We start from the raw sequence: 20,041 nt of genomic DNA, 5'->3' as shown, positions 1-20,041 counted from the left end.
CGGACTTATGCAACATTATTGTTGGTGAAATGCTTCAGGGTAACACAAATGCAGGTGAACGATACGTGCACGGCAGCTTGAAGTCACATGGGTTATGCATTCAGCGGTGGCGTGTAGTCTGCAAGAAATCGACCCTATTGGACATTCCCTCAGAAGACGCGATGCAATACGTCGACAAGTGCACAGTTTTCCATTCGCCGATCAGTTATGGTGAGAAAATTCTAACAGAAAAACCGTCCTGATTCTAAGTCTACAGTGATATCGATCATTTACTCTAACTGCACAACCTTGACCATGTCATAGTCTTCCATACATAACTTATACTTATTTCATTTTTCTAAAGGCATATAGATGGAAACCACAAACCTGTGAGATGGAGGATGGCATTCCATGGCTGTATGGATGGTTTCAGTAGAACCATCATCAGCCTCGCTTGTTAAACAACAACAGAGCATCGAGTGTTGTCACTGTTCACCGTTGGTGTTCAGAACTTTGGAACGCCATCCAGTGGGATGTGATCATGGAGTAGGAAACACTGGTGTGGCCGTTTCACGGACTGAACAGGCAGAGTGTTATCACTGGCAGGTCAGTGCATAATCAAAAACCTGAGTCGTTATGGGCACAGTTAAACCGAGCGGTCTCATCTCATTTTGTTCATCTTTTCAGTGTTATGGAGGAGCATGGTGTATTCTTCATTGTTTATATTTGCCCCGTATTCAAAGAGCTGCCTCAGAATTTCAGAACCAGCAGAATAACCGTGGAGGAGGGCAAACCCGTCTGCAGCTGTGGCAGAGGGGCATTGTCAACAACGCAGGAACACATAATCCAAATATGATGGTGTTTGTGAAAATGGCTTTGGTCTTGATGAACACAGAGCACTGTCAGAGCTGGAGACAAACAATAATGTTGTTGTTCCATCAGTGACACCATGATGGTGACACTGCAGCAGATATTTGAAGATGATGCCAATCACACTATACATTTATTTTGCAACTTTGTTCATTTTCTTGAGAGACAATCCTAAAATATCAGTAAGGCCTGAGGGGAAAATTAATTTACTGTAATTGTGGTTGTGCAACTTAAAAAGAATACAGACTGCTGCTAGTCCAGTATTATTAGAAGTTTTGTCACAGCTTTAAATTCAAATATCATTGATATCATTGATATGCAAATATCAACCCGTCCATGCATGCTGACAGTTGTTGACTAAAACTGACAACATTAACATTAATACAGTCAGTAAATGCATCAAACACTGGAATCAGAGATCGAATACAATAGAAGTGTCAGATAAACATCACTGAAGCAGAACACCAGAGAATAAAAGCAACAAACAAGCACGAAGCTAGAAAATAAATCATAAAGTTCATATAACATAAAAAAAGTGTTAATGTAACTGAATTTTGTCATTCCTTATAATTATTGTACACTTGTAGAAAAATAACGTGACATCTGTTAAAAGGTCAAAGCAAAAATGGATCCTCCAATCACAACATAGGAAGGTGAATATGAAGTATGGCGACATACAGTAAATTCAGCTTGATCTCAAAACGACCACAAACCTAATCACAACAAAACCCTCGACTGCGTGTAACAGATGAATTTATGACGGCGATGACATGAAACTCTTCGCTGATGGTTTTGTTTGGGACACGCTTATTCAAACACAGCTTTCTGAATTTAGATTTTCCTAAAATTCTCTATTCACATTTTTTGAAAATATGAATTGTGCCTAATGTGAAGATGTCGCTCATCAGTGTGCAGAGTGCAAAGCTCAGATTAGCAGACTAACCTGACCATGTCCAAACCGGGTGTATTACCCAAAGTCCATATGTTCCTGAAAGTCTTTGTACGAGGTGTGACGTGGTAACTTTAAACAACTGATGCAGGTGTTTGCAATGGGTAGTTTAGACACGGTTCATGCGTCAGGCTCTCGGTGACGAGATTGTGGAAAGAAGCCGATTGGTGGAACAGTGCTGGCTCCAGTGGCAAAGGCAAGAATTGTCCCCAGCTTCTGTGTTCCCTCTGGATCTAAAGCAGGAGGAAAACTGTCAAAATGGATTAAAAGCAAAAGAAAAACACAGCAAGCATTTCTACTTTTAACTGATCCAATGAAAAGATGCACTGCAGGTGACTCTCTGCAACATCTACAGCTGGGACAGACAGCTGCCAGTGTAGGAGCAGCTCACACTTTAAACTGTCGTAGCTTTTAGAAATAAAATAAAATGTTACTGAGGTCACAGTTCATGTGAAATAAAAGTTGCGCAATTGGCTGTTGAGCGTGCTTGAATATGTTTAAAGTGGCTCAAACACAAATAACAGAAACATCATTTCAAAGACAAAAGTGCAGAAAGTAATAACACGGTTATAAACTTTGAAACAAATCTGAAAACAGAAAATGTTGTGTGGTTCGACAATGTCAACTCACTGAAGCTTGACTAAAAAATAAGAATAAATAAAAACAAATTATAGTAAAATAAAATAAAATCTAAACACTCCAGTTCAACTACAGTGCCCCCCCCCCCCCACCCCACACATACACACACACACACACACACACACACATCACAAAAGTTAAAAAATGAGCCACACAAGGATTTTTTTTTACTGCCCTTTGAAAACAAATAGACCTACAAAGAGACATTTGTTATTCCATATGTGCCTCAGATCCTCCTCATCCCTTTCTCTTTCTGTTTCTTCCTCTCGTCTTGTTTCTGTGGGGGCGGGGCTTTGGGATTCTTTACCCCGACCTCAGAAACATCACTTCATTCCCTCTTTTTAAGTCCAACCTCAAAACCCACCGGTTTAAAATTGCCTACTCCATTTCATTGTTCTTATTTCATACACACACTGTAGAAAGTGAAGCTTGACCTGTGCCTCTCCATGTTTACGTCCTCTACAGTTTTAAAGATATCGACCTGCTCACAACACAGAGTTGATGCCTTATAGCAAGATTAAAAAAATACAGAACTAAACAAAAATAACAAAAAATGACCCCGACCTTTAATTAGTAAGCTGATGTAGCTACCACCACCCACATTAATAAAGAGGATTTAGTATAAAGCAATCTCAAGCATCTGCAAGTTGTTCAGAACGCTGCTGCAAAGCTTCTGACCGAGTCCTCCAAGTCCTCCCGTGTCACACCCCTGCTGATTCAGCTGCACTGGCTCCCTATTAAATTCAGAAACCACTTTAAGGTTTTGACCTTGACTTTCAGGGCTCTGCATGGACAAGCACCAACATATCTCAGTGAACTTTTACATCCATACATTCCCAGCAGGTCCCTGAGGTCATGTGATCAGGGCTTGCTGGTTGTCCAACACACGAGGCTGAAAACAAAAGGAGACAGAGCTTTTGTAACTGTGACCCCCAGACTGTGGAACTCTCTCCCTTTCAATTCAATTCAACTTTATTTACACAGCGCCAAATCACAACAACAGTCGCCTCAAGATGCTTTATATTGTAAGGTCGACCCTACAATAACCCATACAGAGAAACCCAACAATCATATGACCCCCTATGAGCAAGCACTTTGGCGACAGTGGGAAGGAAAAACTCCCTTTTAACAGGAAGAAACCTCCGGCAGAACCAGGCTCAGGGAGGGGCGGGGCCATCTGCTGTGATTGGTTGGGTTGAGAGAGTGAAGACAGGATAAAGACATGCTGTGGAAGAGAGACAGAGATTAATAACAAGTATGATTCAGCAGAGAGGTCTGTTAACACATAGTGAGTGAGAAAGGTGACTGGAAAGGAAAAACTCAATGCATCATGGGAATCCCCATGACACAGAGACAGTGAGATGTAGTTCCGGGTCCTTTCAGGAATTCTCACTTTCCTACAATTAGAATATTATTATTATTATTATTATTATCATAACCACATCATCACGTCTGTTTCTCACAACGAGATCAACGTCAGACTCCGCCCTCTGCTGGTGAGCTGCAGGAACTACAATATTTTAACCCTTAAATAAATACTGTTAGACTTTTATCTGTTGGCCTCAGTCAGATTAAAATATAACAGCTGTATACATGTTTACATGTTATTACTGGATTCTGACACGTAGAAGGAACAGCTCGGTTCTTAAACCTCCAACATTCCTCATCCACACAGGCCTGAGTGCTTTCCATCTAACAATCACACTGATGAACATGTCAGGTGTAACTCAGGTGTTGCCTAAGGACACTTTGGCACACAGACTGAAGCAGCCAGGACTCAAACTACCAACCCTCCAATTAGGATATGACCTGCTCCACCCCCCGAGCTACAGCCGTGGAGGCCGGAGGACCAGACGCGGTTAATCTACATCAGTTCCTGCAGACAGAGGCAGATGAAATCATTGCTGGTGACAGCATGAAGCTGTTTCTATTTCAGCACAAAGTCAGCTGGGTCCAAAAGCAGACGTTAAAAAAGCAAATAACTGATGTTAATGTTTACAGTAAAGTGTTCATGACGCTAGCCCGAGTCTGACAGGAAGCAGGTGGAGCGCTCACAGCTGCAGGACTGCAGACAAACCCCATCTCTCTGCACACATTCGCAGACTTCCTCCCTCATAGCTGTGCATGTTTTTAAAGCTCACATTCGACTGTTTTGCACCTTGAATTAGCACAAAAGCTTTCCCTGCTTGTTATTAGGAGGAGCACAGTACCCTGGATATAAAGCCTACCCCCACCACACAAACGAAGCTGCCGAGATAAATGATTTCACAACCTTTCCCAGCTTTGACATGACCTTTGACCTCTACACACACTGACTCCTTTTATACATTAAAAATGTGGCTGCACAGGCGGAGAGCACACTGATGTCAGTACTCTGTACAGCGCTCCAGAGGACGCGGCGTCCATGCCTGGGCGGGTCTGACCTCAGATCAGTTTTAAAGGAGGTCTGTTTACACCCGACCATGTGACCCACCTGCTGACAGCTCACCTGATAAATGTTCCTCCTGCTGTTTCTTTAAAGTTGCTGCCATCAAAATGAAATGAAACAGGAAAATGTTTAAATATTTAATATGATTTCAGTGTTCTGTGAATCAAACATCACATATCATGAGATTTGTGAGTCTTTGCATTCTGTTTTATTTACACTGCGTCCTGACACCCTGACAGCCAAACACTGAGAGAGTGGGCTTTTTGGAGTTTTCTCACATTATTTTCAGGTGTGCAGAGACACAGTGTCTCCCAGATACCTGTCAGCTGTCAGGTGTGGCTCTGCAGAGCAGGTTCAGTCCAAACATGAATCCTGAACGTCAGAGCTGGTCAGCAGACAGAACAGCCAGGGGCGCCTCCAGAATGTTTTCATAGGGGTGGTCACATGGGGGCCACTAAAAATATTGGGGTGGCACACCAAAAACAGAATTTATTTTTATCAAGCTGTTGTCAAACATGGGTTATCTGGAAAATATGGCAAAAGAGAGAGAGAGAAAAGAATGAGGTGCTTGTTACTAAAGTTATATCACTGAAAACAGAGAAGATTTGAAATCCAGAAGAATCTGTTCTGTCCCAACCATCGCTGTAATGATTCTCAGCACAGCTGAGCAGAAGCAGCTTAAGAGCAGTGTGGGAGACGCCAGTGTGGAGCTGGGGTGAGTATACGAACACTTCAGCCTCCTTTTATCCAAGTGTCGGGTTTATTTCACGCCAGACCCCGGGGCCCACGCCGGCTCGAATTTAATGGTTGAGGCGCTTTTCCCGTCTCGAATAATTAGACACACGTGTGCTTTAAATCATTGAGGAGGGACTTTAGAAAGGTGCATTCACACAACATATTGTTGTTCTGCAGGTGCTTCCTGTGTGGGCTCTCGCCCACAGTCCAAACAGTCAGTGGGGTCGGGTTAACAGGTGACTCTAAACTGACTAAAGGTGTGAATGTGAGTGTAACTGGCCGTCTGTCTGTCTCTCTCTGTCAGCTCTGCCACAGAGCTGCACCTGTCCAGGTATACCTCCTCTTGCTCTGAGGCAGCTTGGACTTGTGCCCAATCCGATTATTTTTCATATTTAGATCTGCTCAGCGGAGTTTTTAACAGCGGTTTCCATTTAAAGAAATAAAGTTTTCATTTTAAAAAGTGCTGGGAGAGAGGCGTGGTTCAGGAATACTCGAGTACAAGCGGCCAACTGGTGTAGATGAGTATGAGTACTCAGTTACTTCCATCCACCTGTTCCACCTGGAAGTTTGTGGAGCAGCAGACCGCAGCGGTGCATGCTGGGTGATCGTGAGGCAGGGCAGCAGCAGCAGCAGCAGCAGCCGGCGGACTCCACCTTCAGCCCGGGCTTCACAGTCAGCCGTCCCGCTCCGACGACAGCCCGTGTGGAACCGAGCCATGGACGCCAGCGGCCGGCCTCTGACGGTGAGCCCGGCTCTTTCCTTCGGGATGAGACAGTTGTTGTCACACGAAACACCGAGCTAAGCTAAGCTAGGCTAAGCTAATGCTAGCTCAGCTGTTTGTTGTCGTTGGTGAAGCTAGCTGCGCAGTTAGCAGGGGCAGCTAACGTCAAACCGACTCGTTCCCGAAGGGTCCCCGGCCTGTGTTTATCTGTGTACCGCCGCTGTGTGCCAGCAGAGCCGCTGGGTAAAGTACCAGCATAGTAATCGAGCTGGCTTCAGCTTTCCACACAGGCTGACCGAGCTAGTCCCGCCGAGCTCGGGCTGCTATTAGCCGCCGAGCTGTCCTGCTAGCTTCCCTGTCGGGCTCGGGCTGGGCTCAGACAGGTCGGTTCTGCTCGGGACAAACTCTCAGCCCTCCGTCGTTTAGCCTGCTAAGCTACCTGGGAGTTTACTGAGCCTGCTACGTTAGCTTGTTAGCTGCAATTTAAGCACTAACGTCAGACAGGTGAGACTGCTGGGGGGGCTCACGGTGTCAGGTGAAGTTTGGGACTCGAACGACTGTCAGGAGGCTGAGCGCCTGTTGAAGGTGACCCGCTGAGTGTGCAGGTAAACCCATCTTAAACATGTTTACCTGCCCTGACGTTAACACGTCACCGTTTATGGGGTCTGAGGGGTTAAACGGCTCGCGCTCGGCTGACTGGTCTATCAGGACTGCATACCTGAAGTCCAGCTCAGCTCTACCAAACACAGGTAGGCTCCGCCCACCGCCGGTCACAGCACAAACACAGGCCGTCCAGGCCAGCAGGTAACCCGAGAGGGACTTCCCCTGCAGAGCTGCAGGAAGGTACCTTCATCAGAAACTCAGGTGTTTCCTTACCTGGCTTGTTGTTTCAGTCCAAACTCAGTGAAATTTTAAAGAGCTGAGGTCTGTGCTCCCTTCATATCAGGATTTGGAAACGTGGTTCAAGCACACAAATACAGTTAATGAAAAGAAATAATGACATCAGGCCCCCACCCCGCCAGGTGTCAGAGGTCACAGACGGGCGATCACAGGGTCACAGGGCGAGAGAGAGCGCACAGCTGAAATCAGAAGTAAGAGAGGAGACGGGTTACTTTAAAAATGATATTTGTTTTTATTTAGTGACAGAATATTTATCATCTTATACATTTGTGAAAGCTGTGTGTGTGATCAGAACGTTGATGTCAGCAGAATAAAATCATATAGTTTCTGACATCATCATTTTTGTTAATCACATAAATAATTAAGATTATTAGTGATGAGTCAGATTCTTGTTTAAAGCTCAGTGCTGAACGTCAGGTTGATGCTTTGTATCAATTATGATCCAGATGAATGAATTCCGTGTTGTGAGAGGCGTTTGTGTCCACGCCCGTCGACTTCCTTCATGTTCATTCAAACAACACGCTTTCATGTTCACGCTGCAGTGATGATGTGATCCCGCAGCAGTGACATCAGAGCAGGAGGGCGGGGTTTCATTTCCTCATTTCTGTCGATGATGTGTTTGTGACACTGTGTTTGTCGCTCTTCGCGTTCTTCGTCGACGCTTTGACGCCGTCTGTGCTCTCGGGGCTCGTATTACTCGATGAGCTGTGACTCGAGCCTCTCGTTGGAGATCATTGGTGTTGCTGAGAGGCGTGCTCGGCTCCTCGCCACATGGATGAAGCGCGCTCCTGTTTTTTACTTAGTTTTGAATGTTTGTCCTGTGATTCGCTGCTCACGACGTTCTCTCGCTCTTTCAGGTATAGCCCGGAGGATTCTTCGATCACCGCAGAGTCATGGAGCCAGACGTGATCCGCATGTACTCCTCCTCTCCGCCACCCATGGAGGACGGCGCTGAGGAAGAGGACGATGAGTTCGGAGATTTCGGCACCTTCTCTGGCATCCCAAACAGCATCAGCTTCTCAGAGTTTGACACTCCGACCACTTTTAACCAGACGCAGGCTCTGACCGCCACCTCGCCACCGGAGCTGATCAACAGCAGAGGGGTGGTGGGCTTCAGCTATGGCTCCACGAACGGCGCCCGCAGCCCCAGCGATGAGCTCTCAAAGGTGAATGGTGTCGTGCTGGCGAGTGCCTCAGAAAGAACTGAGATGAAAAAGGTCCTCGCCAGCTGTGTGGATTTGACTGCGAGCGACACCGCGAACTGTAACGGTGGCGAGGTGCTCACAAACGGGTTTGATGTTCAGGGAAGTCCTTCCTCCCAGAATTCTGTCCACGATCACATAAAAGGAACGTCCCCCGAGGACACGGGCAGCGCCGGCGGCCCGGAGGACGACTTTGCAGACTTTGCTGCTTTTTCCGATGCTGACGGACGCCTCGACCAGACGGCGAGCTCGCACTGTCCGCCGGGCGTCAGCCATAATGTAGAACAGGGACCGACTTCAGAGGACGATGTCAGGGACACAAACAGAACTGAAAACGACGCGTTCGGCTCCGAGTCCCTCTGCGTCCACGCTGAGACGCCGGACCGGCGCGCTCACATGGATGCTGACTCTCGACAAAGGGATGTGGCCTTGGCGGCGGATCGCAGCGCCTCAGAGGCCGTTTGCACTGACAAACCGCTCGTCGTGAACAGGGCGGATGTAGCTGACAGCGACGCTTCTGTAGACGACGGCGGTGAAAAGCAGCTCCTGCCCGCCACCACCGCAGACGGCGAGGCGGCGCAGTCGGATGAGAAGAGCTCCGGGAATGAGACGGAGACCGAAACGGAGACGTCGTTTGGCCGTCCGCTGTCCACTGACGCTCTGGAGGAGTACGGCGACGTGAGCACCACGGGCTCGGTGCCCTCGCCCCCGCTCCAGGGGGAATCCGCCACACCCGCTGACGACAGCCAGATGGCCGAAGACGGCGACGAAGACTTCGGGGACTTTGGAGACGCCGGCTCTTTCAGCGCTCAAGGCTTCGCAGACTTCGATCAGTTGGAGGTTCAGCACGATCCAGTCTGGTCACAGAGTTCTGCTCTGGCGCAGGAAGCTGCGACCGCCAAGGACAACGCAGAGGAAGAAGACGACTTTGGCGACTTCAACTCCCCCAAATTTAACTCGGGTGGAAACGAGGGGGAGGAGGGAGAAAAGTTTGCAGACTTCCCCGTGAGCGACAGTTTTGGGAATTTCAGCTCGGCTGGTGGCGGAGAGAGCGACACCGGGTGGAGCGCTTTCGGGGAGCAGCAGCAGCAGGAGGAGGAAGAGGGAGCTTCATGGGCGGCGTTCAGCGCTGAAACGAGCATCTCGCTTCCTGCAGATAGCAGAGGAGTGGAAGAGGAGGAGCAGGAGGAGGAGTGGCATGAGAGTAAAGCGCCTGCGGTCAGCGAAGAACCCAGCAGCACTGACAGACAGCCGGTAAGGGACACTGGGAGGACTGGGACATGATTCTGATGTTTCCCATGTTTAAAATGCAGAGATACTCTAGAAACCTGTGACATCACACTGATCCAGTTAGAGCAGGATTACACGTTTCCTGACATAAAGGTCATGATAATGATGTGCTGTCCACAACCCAAACAGGAAGTTAATGTGAAAGCTTTAAATCTGTTCCACTTCCTCTGCTCACACCCAGCTGACTCACACACTGTGCAGATATAAAAACATGGAGCATGAAGCGCTCAGACAGGCTGCAGACCCGCGGTGCTCCGTGTCACTTCAGCTCTTTCTGCTGTGGCTGGCAGGCGAACAACACAGTAGGAGGGGCCCGCAGACCGCCGCCGCCACATACTTTGTATCCAGGATGTGCAATATCTGTCAAATTTAAAAAATAGTTTGCAGCTGAAACTTTTTGGGTTAAGTTCTCCTTAAGAGGATGTGTGAGGCTTTAGCTCCCTGCTGTCGTTAGGTTCCTCAGGATGAAGGTAGAGCTGTTTCTAAACTCTGAGCATGCTCACTCACCTGCTCCTGTGGATGTGGACAGGTGAGCTCAGACTGATGATGATGATAATGAAGGATGGCAGGTTTGGGTCAGGTGGGAAAGTCGGTCAACATCTCGAATCATGTGCCTGTAGGGACAGGAAGTGATAGGAATTTAGCAATTCTGATTCCATTATCAGTATCACTGATTGATTCCTCATTGGCTCCTGTTTGAGACTCGGCAGCGTATCAAAGACTTTCTGCTGTGGGTCACATGTTTGTGCATGTTGGAGGGATTTCCCTCAGTGTTGGCTCATTACTCAAAGAAATGTCATTAATTACTCAGAGTACTTCAAAGTAATTCAGTATTTTACTTCATTTTAATTCATTACTTCTGCATTTCTCCATAAAATGTCCTGAAACTCGTTGTGTCACAATCACAGTTTAACAACATGAGGTCACAGCCCCACACACCAACACGCTCCTCTGTGCTAATGACACACGTGATGGTTCTCTTAGTGTTTAGGTATGAACACAAAGCAACGATGGAAACCAGCACGGTCGTCATGGTGATTCTACTGTAGAAACATGAACAGGTAGACTGCTCATCAGTCTCTGACCTGTTGAAGTTCAGGCTCTGGCTGCTGGGCTGGAGTCTGCATACACTCAGCTTTAACATCACTCTGGGCTCTTGACTAGCTTAGCATTAGCATGCTGTCTGATTAGCTTAGCGCTAGCATGCTGTCTGTGCAGGTGCTCGCAAAGAGCTCAAGTTGTGTTAGCAGCATAATGCGGTTGTTTCATCATTGGGTGGCTGTAGCTCAGGTGGCAGAGCAGGTCAGCCACTAATCAGAAGGTTGGTGGTTCGATCCCAGGCTGCTCCAGGTTACATGTCAAATATCCTTGGGCAAGATACTAACCCCATGTTTGCCTACTGGTGGTGGTCAGAGGGCCCGGTGGCACCAGTGTCCGGCAGTGCGCCTCTGTCAGTGCGCCCCAGGGCAGCTGTGGCTACAATGTAGCTTGCCATCACCAGTGTGTGAATGTGTGTGTGAATGGGTGAATGACTGAATGTAGTGTGAAGCGCTTTGGGGTCCTTAGGGACTGAGTAAAGCGCTATACAAATGCAGGCCATTTACCATTATCTCGTCCTTTAGTCCAATAAAAATCAAAGTAGTGTCCATGTCCAAACTCAAATCAGCTGATTGAATTCCAAGGAACTGGAAGACTGGGGATTCCAGTCGCCACGTGACAGTGACTCGATAAGTTGGCCCAGAGTTTATCGACCCCTCTGTGAGTTAAACAGCAGCAAAGTGATAAAAGTTTAATATTAGAAACATGTAAAGTTGGTTAACACAACACAGACTGAAAGCAGCGAGAAATACCTGCAGGGAAGTCATTCAGACTGTCAGTTTATCAGCACACACAGCTGTTTATTGTCCATTTCTGAGGAGCTTAAATCCACAGCAGCCGTTACATAATAACAATGAAACCATTAAAAACCTGCAAACTGGAATGACATTGTGAATAAGACCAGTCTCACTGTGGGCTCGTACAGCACGAGGGTAAAGCAGATAGGAACCAGCAGCTCTGCCCTTTGGACCCTCTGCACCATCACCTTCACCTGAGGGTGAAGCGCCCCTTTAACTGTAGTCAGGCCCAGACTGTGAAGTTGAGTCTGACGCTGCCGTCTCTCTGCAGGCGTCGCTGTTCAGCCGTCTGGAGAAGCTGTTCCAGGTGAGCTTCCCTCAGAGCGCCGCCCGACCGCTGGGGGACCAGGTGGTGTCCCTGAAGGCCGTCCTGGAGCCTCCTGAGGACAGACACCCCAGAGCTGAGGAGAAGGAGGAGGGGGAGGAGAAGAAATCGACATGCAAGAGGTGAGGGTCTCCTCAGCGAACCTCCTGGTTATGAGTGATCCGTAGGTGTTTCCATACACGCTCCATTAAGAGCTGCTCCCACTCATGAACCCTGTTTTTGACTCTGCTGCGTCTGATTGGCTGCCACAGGTCCGTGCACGGTGGCGTGTGGACGCAGCTTCAGGACATCCACGAGGCGTTCGGCCTCAGATACCAGTGGGGCGGCTCCCACTGCAACAAAGCACTTCTCTGCTGCCTCGGCATCGACACCAGAAACATCGTGAGTACACGCCGCTCCCCTCTGCCTGCGTCGTCTGCTAGCCCCGCCCAGATACTCTTCAGCATAGACTGTAGATAAAAGATGGTTCCTGGTCATTTGTTGGTATGACTAAAGGCGTTCCTGCTGAGGCGGCAGCTGCGCTCGAGGTTCCTGAATCCTAATCGGTTTGATTTTCATGTTTCAGCTGTTCACAGGACAGAAGAAGCAGCCGGTCATCGTGCCCATGTACGCCGCCGGCCTGGTGAGTGCATCCAACAGACTTTATTTACAGTGACATAAAGTCAAGTTTACTCATGCAGCACGTTTAAGATGTTACCAACAGCTAAATTAAAGCCACAGGTAAATAAAGATAAGCAATCAGCTCCACAGTGACTGTGAAGGATCAGCTGTTGATCAGCTGATCTAAGCAGGGGAGGGAGTGGGACAGAAAACTGCTTCCTGCTTGATTTCAGGACAAGATGAAGATCTTTAAGTTTTGGGAACTTGAGAACAGGAACAGTGGTGATACAGACAGTTTCATTATGGCAGAAACATCAGTTATTCTCATTTCTAGCTGTAAAACGCTGACAGGTACGTGCGTTTGGTAACTTGAGATGTGACGCAGGATGAAGTTGATATCTTGACCTCAAAGTCAGAGGTCAAGTTTTCTGAAAATCTCGTGAATGCAATAAATGAAACAACACAGACTTTCACATTTGTACCATCCATGCATCTACGAGGAGGCTGACAGGCAGCGCTGCAGGATGTTTAAATGTGTTTGTCATTTGAGGTTTTCTGGAGAAAAAACTTAATTTATAAACTCGAGACCCGAACAGGAGTTTGTAGCAGAACAGAAAGTGTCGTCGTTTCAGGAGCGTCACTTTTTTATTTTGCCACAGTGAGTCAGAGCTGCTGCACAAACTCATACAGACTGTGTGTGTGTGTGTGTCTCTGTGTTTGTCTGTGTGTGTGTGTAGGGGATGCTGGAGCCGACCAAAGAGCCCGTGAAGCCCGTCTCTGCTGCAGAGATGATCGCCTCGATCGCCCAGGCGCCGCCGCTGGTACCTGAGAAAAGCTCCTGTCCTACAGACTCGGTCCAGGTGAGACGGGGAGGCGGGCCGACAGGTGACCTCCGAGCAGGATTCAAATGATTGGCTGATAGTGAGAAACGCTGACGGCCACAGTTTGAATCTTTGTTTTTGACTTTTTGACGTCGTTTCCTCTAAGCGGTGACAGGTGAAGTCTTCACCGTCACGAGGACGAACAACAGCTGTGACATATGTAACATGTGGAATTAACCCTGACACCATTCCCACGTGTGGGCGTGTCCTTGTGTTTAAACATGATTCTCACACACACCTGGTACATGACTGACTGACCTGCTCCCTCTCCTCCAGCAGGAGGCGCTCCCACCCGTCCAGTTCGACTGGAGCAGCAGTGGCCTTACCAACCCGCTTGATGGTAGGTGACCCCGCCTCCTCCGCCGCACTGACTCCTCCCTCTCCCGCTCACAGCTCTTCTCTTCTTCCACTTCCTCTATTTATTGTATTATTTCCTGTTAGCTGCTTCAGTTTGTACTTCACAGCCAATCACACACCAGGAGGCGCTCCGTGTATAAAACAACCTTCAGTCACTTCCTGTTTCATGAGTTGCTGCAGCCCACAGATAGGGATGGGTATTGATAAGATTTTCACGATTCTGATTCCATTTTCGATTCTGTTTAACGATTCGATTCTTTATCGATTCTTTTTAAAAAAGGAGAACACTAAGGTCGATTAGCTTAGAACTTTGTTTTATATCTTCTCTTTGAACAAGATAGAAATTTAGGAGTAACATGGCCTTACAAACCCAACAGTGAGATCTTAAGAGATCCACAGCCTACGGCTCTTCAATGGGGTGTCACAGGGTCCCCGGGAAAAAAAATTGTAAATGTAAAATAATAAAATAAATATTCTTCTGTAGCAATAATAAAGTATAACATAAATTATTCTGTAGCAATTACACAAGAATATCCAGTAATGCCCCTGCCTACAATTAAACACATTCACTTACCGAAAATTGGGGGCATCTGCTGTGGCAAATGGGTGCAAGCCTTTGACCACAAACTAAGGCTACGTTCACACTGCAGGTGAAAGCGCATCAAATCCGATTTTTTTGACTCTATGCGACCCATATCCGATCATGGTATGACAGTGTGAACGGCACAAATCCGATATTTTCAAATCCGATCTGGGTCACTTTCGTATGTGGTTCTGAATCCGATACATATCCGATGTTTTAGAAAGCGACTGCTGTTTGAATGCTTAGGTCACATTAAATCTGTCTTTTACGTCACTGACACAAGACAGACGCCAATTATCAGCGCCGGAGAAGACATCGTGAACGCTTCCTGGCCATCCTGTGTAGATGTCAGTGAAACTGTTGGGAAGACAACATTTTATTTGTACTGTATAATCTGCAGATTCTGACAGAAATCTGCAGATTATCCTTTGAAGCACCTCTAAAACAGCAATAAGGATCATTATTAGGTTATTTACATTATTATGTAAATAACAAAATAACTTAAAGCAAAATTGGAGAACGTAAAGTCTGAAACAAGTCTTTATATTAAGGCCATCAGTCAAACAATACTGTTTGTTCTGGGTCTAAAGCGCGTTGTGTGTGACGTCTTCTTTTGCGCATGCGGGCCGCTTTGAGGGTTCACACTAGAGCGCGTTTGCTGTTGCATTTTATTTGTAGTGTGAACAAGCAGACAAAAAAATCGGATTTGATCAAAAAATCGGAATTGAGCATTAAGACCTGCAGTGTGAACGTAGCCTTAGTCACTGCTCGGTGACATTCGTCTATCCTGGCCTGAAAGGAGACGCTACTGGTAGACTGCAGCGAGAACTGCCAGCATCTGAGCCAGCCAGACTCTGTCTGTCTCATCATGGTCACCTAAACGCACAGTAATGGCAGGTTTTGTAATAAGGCAGATCGCGCTAACATAATATGCACTGTTAGTTGATTATTTACCTGCCGCATTAACGGGAGAGGACGTGCAAACGTTACCGCTGCTGCTGGGTTGAGATTCACGAGTCCGGAGAATTAAAAACACGACATTCATTTAAGGTCATCGCGTGTTTTGTGAGCAAATGCTTTTGCATATTCGTAGTGTTTCCTCCCTTAAATGAAATATCTACTTTGCAAGTATTGCAAGTTGCCCTGTTGTCATCCGTTCTCGTAAAGTATGACCAAACTTTTCAGCGTTTGAGCCGCCATGTTTCCTGCCAGGTAAATGACGCTCCGCAACGTGGTGACATCATTCGGGGCGACTGGAATCGATAAGGGAATCGTTTGCAAAAATGACAAACGATTCCAAGGAATTGAAACAGTGGGAACCGGTTCTCGATACCCATCCCTACACACAGATGTCAGAGGGCGCCCGATGATGCCATCTCTTTGTTGGTGAACCGTCCCCTCACTCTTACTTTGAAAGTTCATTCGTTGCTGTTTCCTTGCGTCAGCCATCAGTGACCCTCGCTGAAGTCTGATAACCTCTATAAGAGGCCGACCGCGGCGCCGCGCTGCTGTGTCATGTGTTCATAACATGTGGTCTTCCCGTGTGTGCTGCGTCATCGCTCTGCGGGGTCGGTTTCGGCCGTCTTCCTCCACGAGTCTGCGGACGCCTCGATGCTGTGATTATTATTCAGCATCGTTGTTGTTGATAAAGTACAGAGAGTCCGAACAGACCAAACATCTGACATGTAGGTACGTGTTCAGGTCACCTCGTGGGGTTTCCGAGCGGTTTGTAGTCACTGAAGCATCAGTAACTCAGCAGGCTGGAGCTGCTGTGGTTCCAGAGGAAAACTGAAGGCTCCGCCTCCCATTCTAATTTTAAATACTTTAGGAACAACAAGTAAGCCTGCAGTGTGAGAGCGAAGTGCTCTGATTGGATAACGCGGTCCTAAATGCTCCTCCCAAGCGGTGCACTGAGCATGTGCAGACTGTGAGAAGTGAATGAAATCTGCTGCATGTGGAAACGAACGTCTCCGGTTTCTCTGCGGTCACTGATTCTGCTGCATGTGTCTCTCTCTCTCTCTGACTGTGTGTCTTAACCTCGCTCGCCCGGCTCTGCAGCCAGCGGAGGCTCGTCTCTCTTAAACCTGGACTTCTTTGGTCCTGTGGAGGACTCAGGCTCCAGCAGCTCACCCTCCATCCCAGGTCAGCTCCAGCCTCCTCCTCCTTTGAATTAACCTCCATCTGCTCCTCTCACTCACCGCACTCTCGTGCTTCCTGACCGGGTCACATGACCATGCCGAGGTTTGATCCTGGTGCTAATTTTAATGTCATTTTAGTCACGTGACTGTTTCCCAGCTCAGATTTTTAAAATCATGAATGATGTCCTGACTGATGCTGGTGTGTGGGGCGGTCGCCACAGGAAACTCGGTATGAGGTCATGTGACTGTCCCGCAGGCAGCAGAAAGCGAGGCGTGTCCGCCGGGTGCTCGCCAGTTAAACACACGCCGATCTCAGAACGGATCGCTGTGGCGGACACGCCTCACAGCTGCTCCACTCCTTCAGTTTCTCTTTCAATCACGCCGAGCACGACCGTTTTTGTGCTGGTGCGAACCTCCGAGGAGGAAGCTCCCGGCTCGCCTCCTCCGAGTTTCTCACTGTTGGATTGTTGGTGAAGTTTAAGCTCCGCCTCCCTGATCTTTCTTCTGCATTTCAGGCGTCGACCCCGAGCTATTCGAACTGACCACCGCCAAGCTGGACTCCGGCAGCTCCGGGAGCCGCATGGCTGACGCCTTCGCCCGCCTGATGTCCACCGTGGAGAAGACCAGCACCTCCACCAGGTCAGAGGTCAAAGCGCTGCTGGTTTGTCCCCAATTTGCTGTGAAAGCATGAAATCAGGATCAGCTGCAGGTGGAACTCTGTAAATGATGACCTCACAGCTGACGCTCAACTATCATTGGAACATAAGTGGAATAACAATTCAAAGTAATGTGGTGAATTTTGGCGTGAATCTCTGAGCGCTCCGGCGTGGATCCACATTCAGCAGACGTCCACCTGACAGCTCAGGCCTGAAAGTGATCACAGCGAGAACGCAAGCAAACATAGAAAGTTTACCCAGAATGCACTTGGTGAGGTTTCCTGGAGTGAAGTGGATCAAAGTGTGTGTGTGTGCGTGTGTGTCAGACATGCAGGTCATTCACACTCAGCTGATCTGGGTGCAGTTTGTAACAGTTTGTGTCAGTGGCGCACTGATGATGTCATCAGGAGAGTAAAACTATAAATGTTATGTTCATGTTTTTAAAAAACTGGTCACTTCCTGTTTGGCAGGAAGCCGAGGAAAGACGAGAATCTGAGCGAGGAGGCGGCCAAAGTGATCGCGGCGCTGCCCGACCTGTCCTTCATGCAGGCCAAGGTGCTGATGTTTCCCACCACGCTGACGCCGCTCGGGTCACACGCCACGCCGGACTGAAGCCCCGGCCACGCCTCCAGACATCACCTGCTCACTCTGCTGGCCCCGCCCATTTTATCAAGCGCTTGTTTTTTTTAATTAAGTTAGCTTTTTGTTGATTTTCAGTTATTTCTCTGAATAAAGTGAAGCTTTTCTGATTATTTGGTGGGGCGCGGCGTGGAGGACGGGCAGCGCGCGGTAAAGCTGACAGGAAGTGGGATTTGTGCGTTCAGGCCGTGTCGGGTGTGTGTGTGTGTGTGTGTGTGTTGTTGTCGTGTGTGTAAATAATCAGGGATTCAATGTTTTTGTTTTTGGTTATTTTTTGTTTTGTTTTTAAATGGGCGCCATGATTCCTGCTGATTTTACACGTGTGGGGGCGGAGCTTGAAGGAAGCTGAATCAAACTGAAGTGGAAGTTTCTGTGAATTCATACATTTATATAGTATATATAAAATCTGAATCTATTTATGGACTTGAAACCACACTGCCTGCAGAATCCCGCCGAGTGTTTCGTCCCCTCGTCTTCGTTTGTCCTTCAGTTTTAATCTGTTTTTTTTCCTTCTCTGTGAAGCTTTTTAAAATAATCCTGTCCACCCTCGCTCGTCTGTTTTTGTTCTTCACGCCGGCGCGTCTGCCGTCAGACGTTCCAGCTGTTACTTTCTGTTTAAAAACGGGACGATCGGTTTCGAGCGTCGGCGAGCTGAAGGCCGCTCGCATTGGAGGGGAACGAAGGGACCAACGGCTGCTTCCATCGGTCTGTTTTCTGTTGCTCATACTACTGTCGGCCGAGCCTGGAGGATTTTGCACATTGTAAAGATGAAATGGATGTAATCATAGTTCACTGTGGCTTTAGACTGTGTGCAGTTAAACTATGGACTGTAAATGTACGGGGAGTTCCTATGGGACACTGAATCAGTGGGAGAGCCTGTGGGAGGTTATCATGCATGCCCAGGTTCTTTCAGACCACTGTGTAAATTTGACTTTTAGTGTACACAACAAATTAAACTAATTTAAGAGAAAAGCTGCTGCCTCGCCCCCTTTGTGCTCCTCCTCTGTTTGTTTGGTGTGAAGTTGCTGTTTAAGGGTTCAGCTCGGGGTTTGGGGCAGATTCAGAGGCACAAACGGTGTTTTAGTCATAAAAGCAGCTGATTTATTCAACTTCTCAATTCAGTTTCATTTATAGACGTCAAATCACAGCAACAGTCGCCTCAAGGTGCTCAATGCTGTAAGGTAAAGAAAATAATACAGAGGAAAAACCCAACAATTATATGATCCCCTGTCTGTCTCCTGAATCCAAACTGGAAGCTGGTTCCACAGAAGAGGGGCCTGAAAACTGAAGGCTCTGCCTCCCATTCTACTTTTAAATACTCTAGGAACAACAAGTAAGCCTGCAGTGTGAGAGCGAAGTGCTCTAATAGGGTGATATGGTACTACAAGGTCATTAAGATAAGATGGGGCCTGATTATTTAAGACCTTGTATGTGAGGAGCAGGATTTTGAATTCTGGATTTAACAGGAAGCCAATACAGGAGAAGTTTGAGATTATGAGGTGCTGCCAGCAATGCACTCAATGAGAGAGACCATAACAGGGAGGGACCTGTTCATGGAGGTAGGTGCTGTCAGCACGTCCAGTCAGCATCAGCGCTGGATCTTTATTCTTCTCTCAAAGAGGAAAACTTTCACACATGCTCAGAAGATGCTGGTTCTGTTTGGCTCTACCTTCACACGTGAACAAACATTCTCAGTGATAGAGTTTAACAACACACAGATCGTCTCTCAGTGACAGTGAAGCTGACTTTAATGCACTTTTTCAGGATGAGATTTCTCTCACTGAACAAGAAAAAGAACAGAAACACTTCAGTTCAAGTTAAAAGTCTCTGAAATTTTGCGAATTTTATTCTTTTGTTTTGAGAAATGGTAATTACATAGTTATAAAATGTCACTATCCAGCAGCACTTTAACAGATTAAAAGAATATTGAGCAGAACTGAGTTCAGCTTTTTACTGTGTCTCTCCACATCAGCCCCGTCTAATGTGGCCCCCTGGGAACATTAAGTTAGTCATCCTGATACAGACAAACATAATCTGAATGAACTGATAACTAACAAGAAATGAACATCTTTACAGAGTTCTTCATTCAGACGGAAACTACACCCAAAATCCTCATGCTCGTCTCACCACTCATCACCAGTGCTGGGTCGTCTAAAGAACTAATGTATCACACATCAACACAGCAATGTATACCTGGCAAAAACTGCCTAAATAATAAATTATAATATAATAGCGCACGTTAAAAAATATATAT

General features: G+C 47.3%; 1 protein-coding gene across 4 annotated transcripts; it reads left to right on the top strand.

Moving 5' to 3' along the window:
- The first annotated feature begins 6,159 nt into the window (after window positions 1-6,159).
- Window positions 6,160-20,026, top strand: aftpha (aftiphilin a). Of its 4 annotated transcripts, none has more exons than XM_063477077.1 (10): window positions 6,161-6,342; window positions 8,079-9,677; window positions 11,880-12,055; window positions 12,185-12,314; window positions 12,499-12,555; window positions 13,271-13,393; window positions 13,691-13,754; window positions 16,413-16,496; window positions 17,008-17,131; window positions 17,619-20,023. In XM_063477077.1, exons 2-10 carry the CDS (start codon window positions 8,115-8,117, stop codon window positions 17,758-17,760), a joined length of 2,463 nt encoding a protein of 820 aa, XP_063333147.1. In that variant the 5' UTR covers window positions 6,161-6,342; window positions 8,079-8,114; the 3' UTR covers window positions 17,761-20,023. The 4 variants fall into 4 exon arrangements, with proteins under 4 accessions (XP_063333149.1, XP_063333152.1, XP_063333147.1 ...); XM_063477078.1 differs by having other exon boundaries at window positions 13,694-13,754; window positions 17,619-20,022; XM_063477079.1 differs by lacking the exon at window positions 16,413-16,496 and having other exon boundaries at window positions 6,160-6,342; window positions 17,619-20,026.
- Window positions 20,027-20,041: the final 15 nt, after the last annotated feature.

This window comes from Pelmatolapia mariae, linkage group LG6 (genome assembly GCF_036321145.2).
Source record: "Pelmatolapia mariae isolate MD_Pm_ZW linkage group LG6, Pm_UMD_F_2, whole genome shotgun sequence".
Taxonomy (NCBI): domain Eukaryota; kingdom Metazoa; phylum Chordata; class Actinopteri; order Cichliformes; family Cichlidae; genus Pelmatolapia; species Pelmatolapia mariae.
This window is presented reverse-complemented; position numbering and strand designations above follow the sequence as displayed.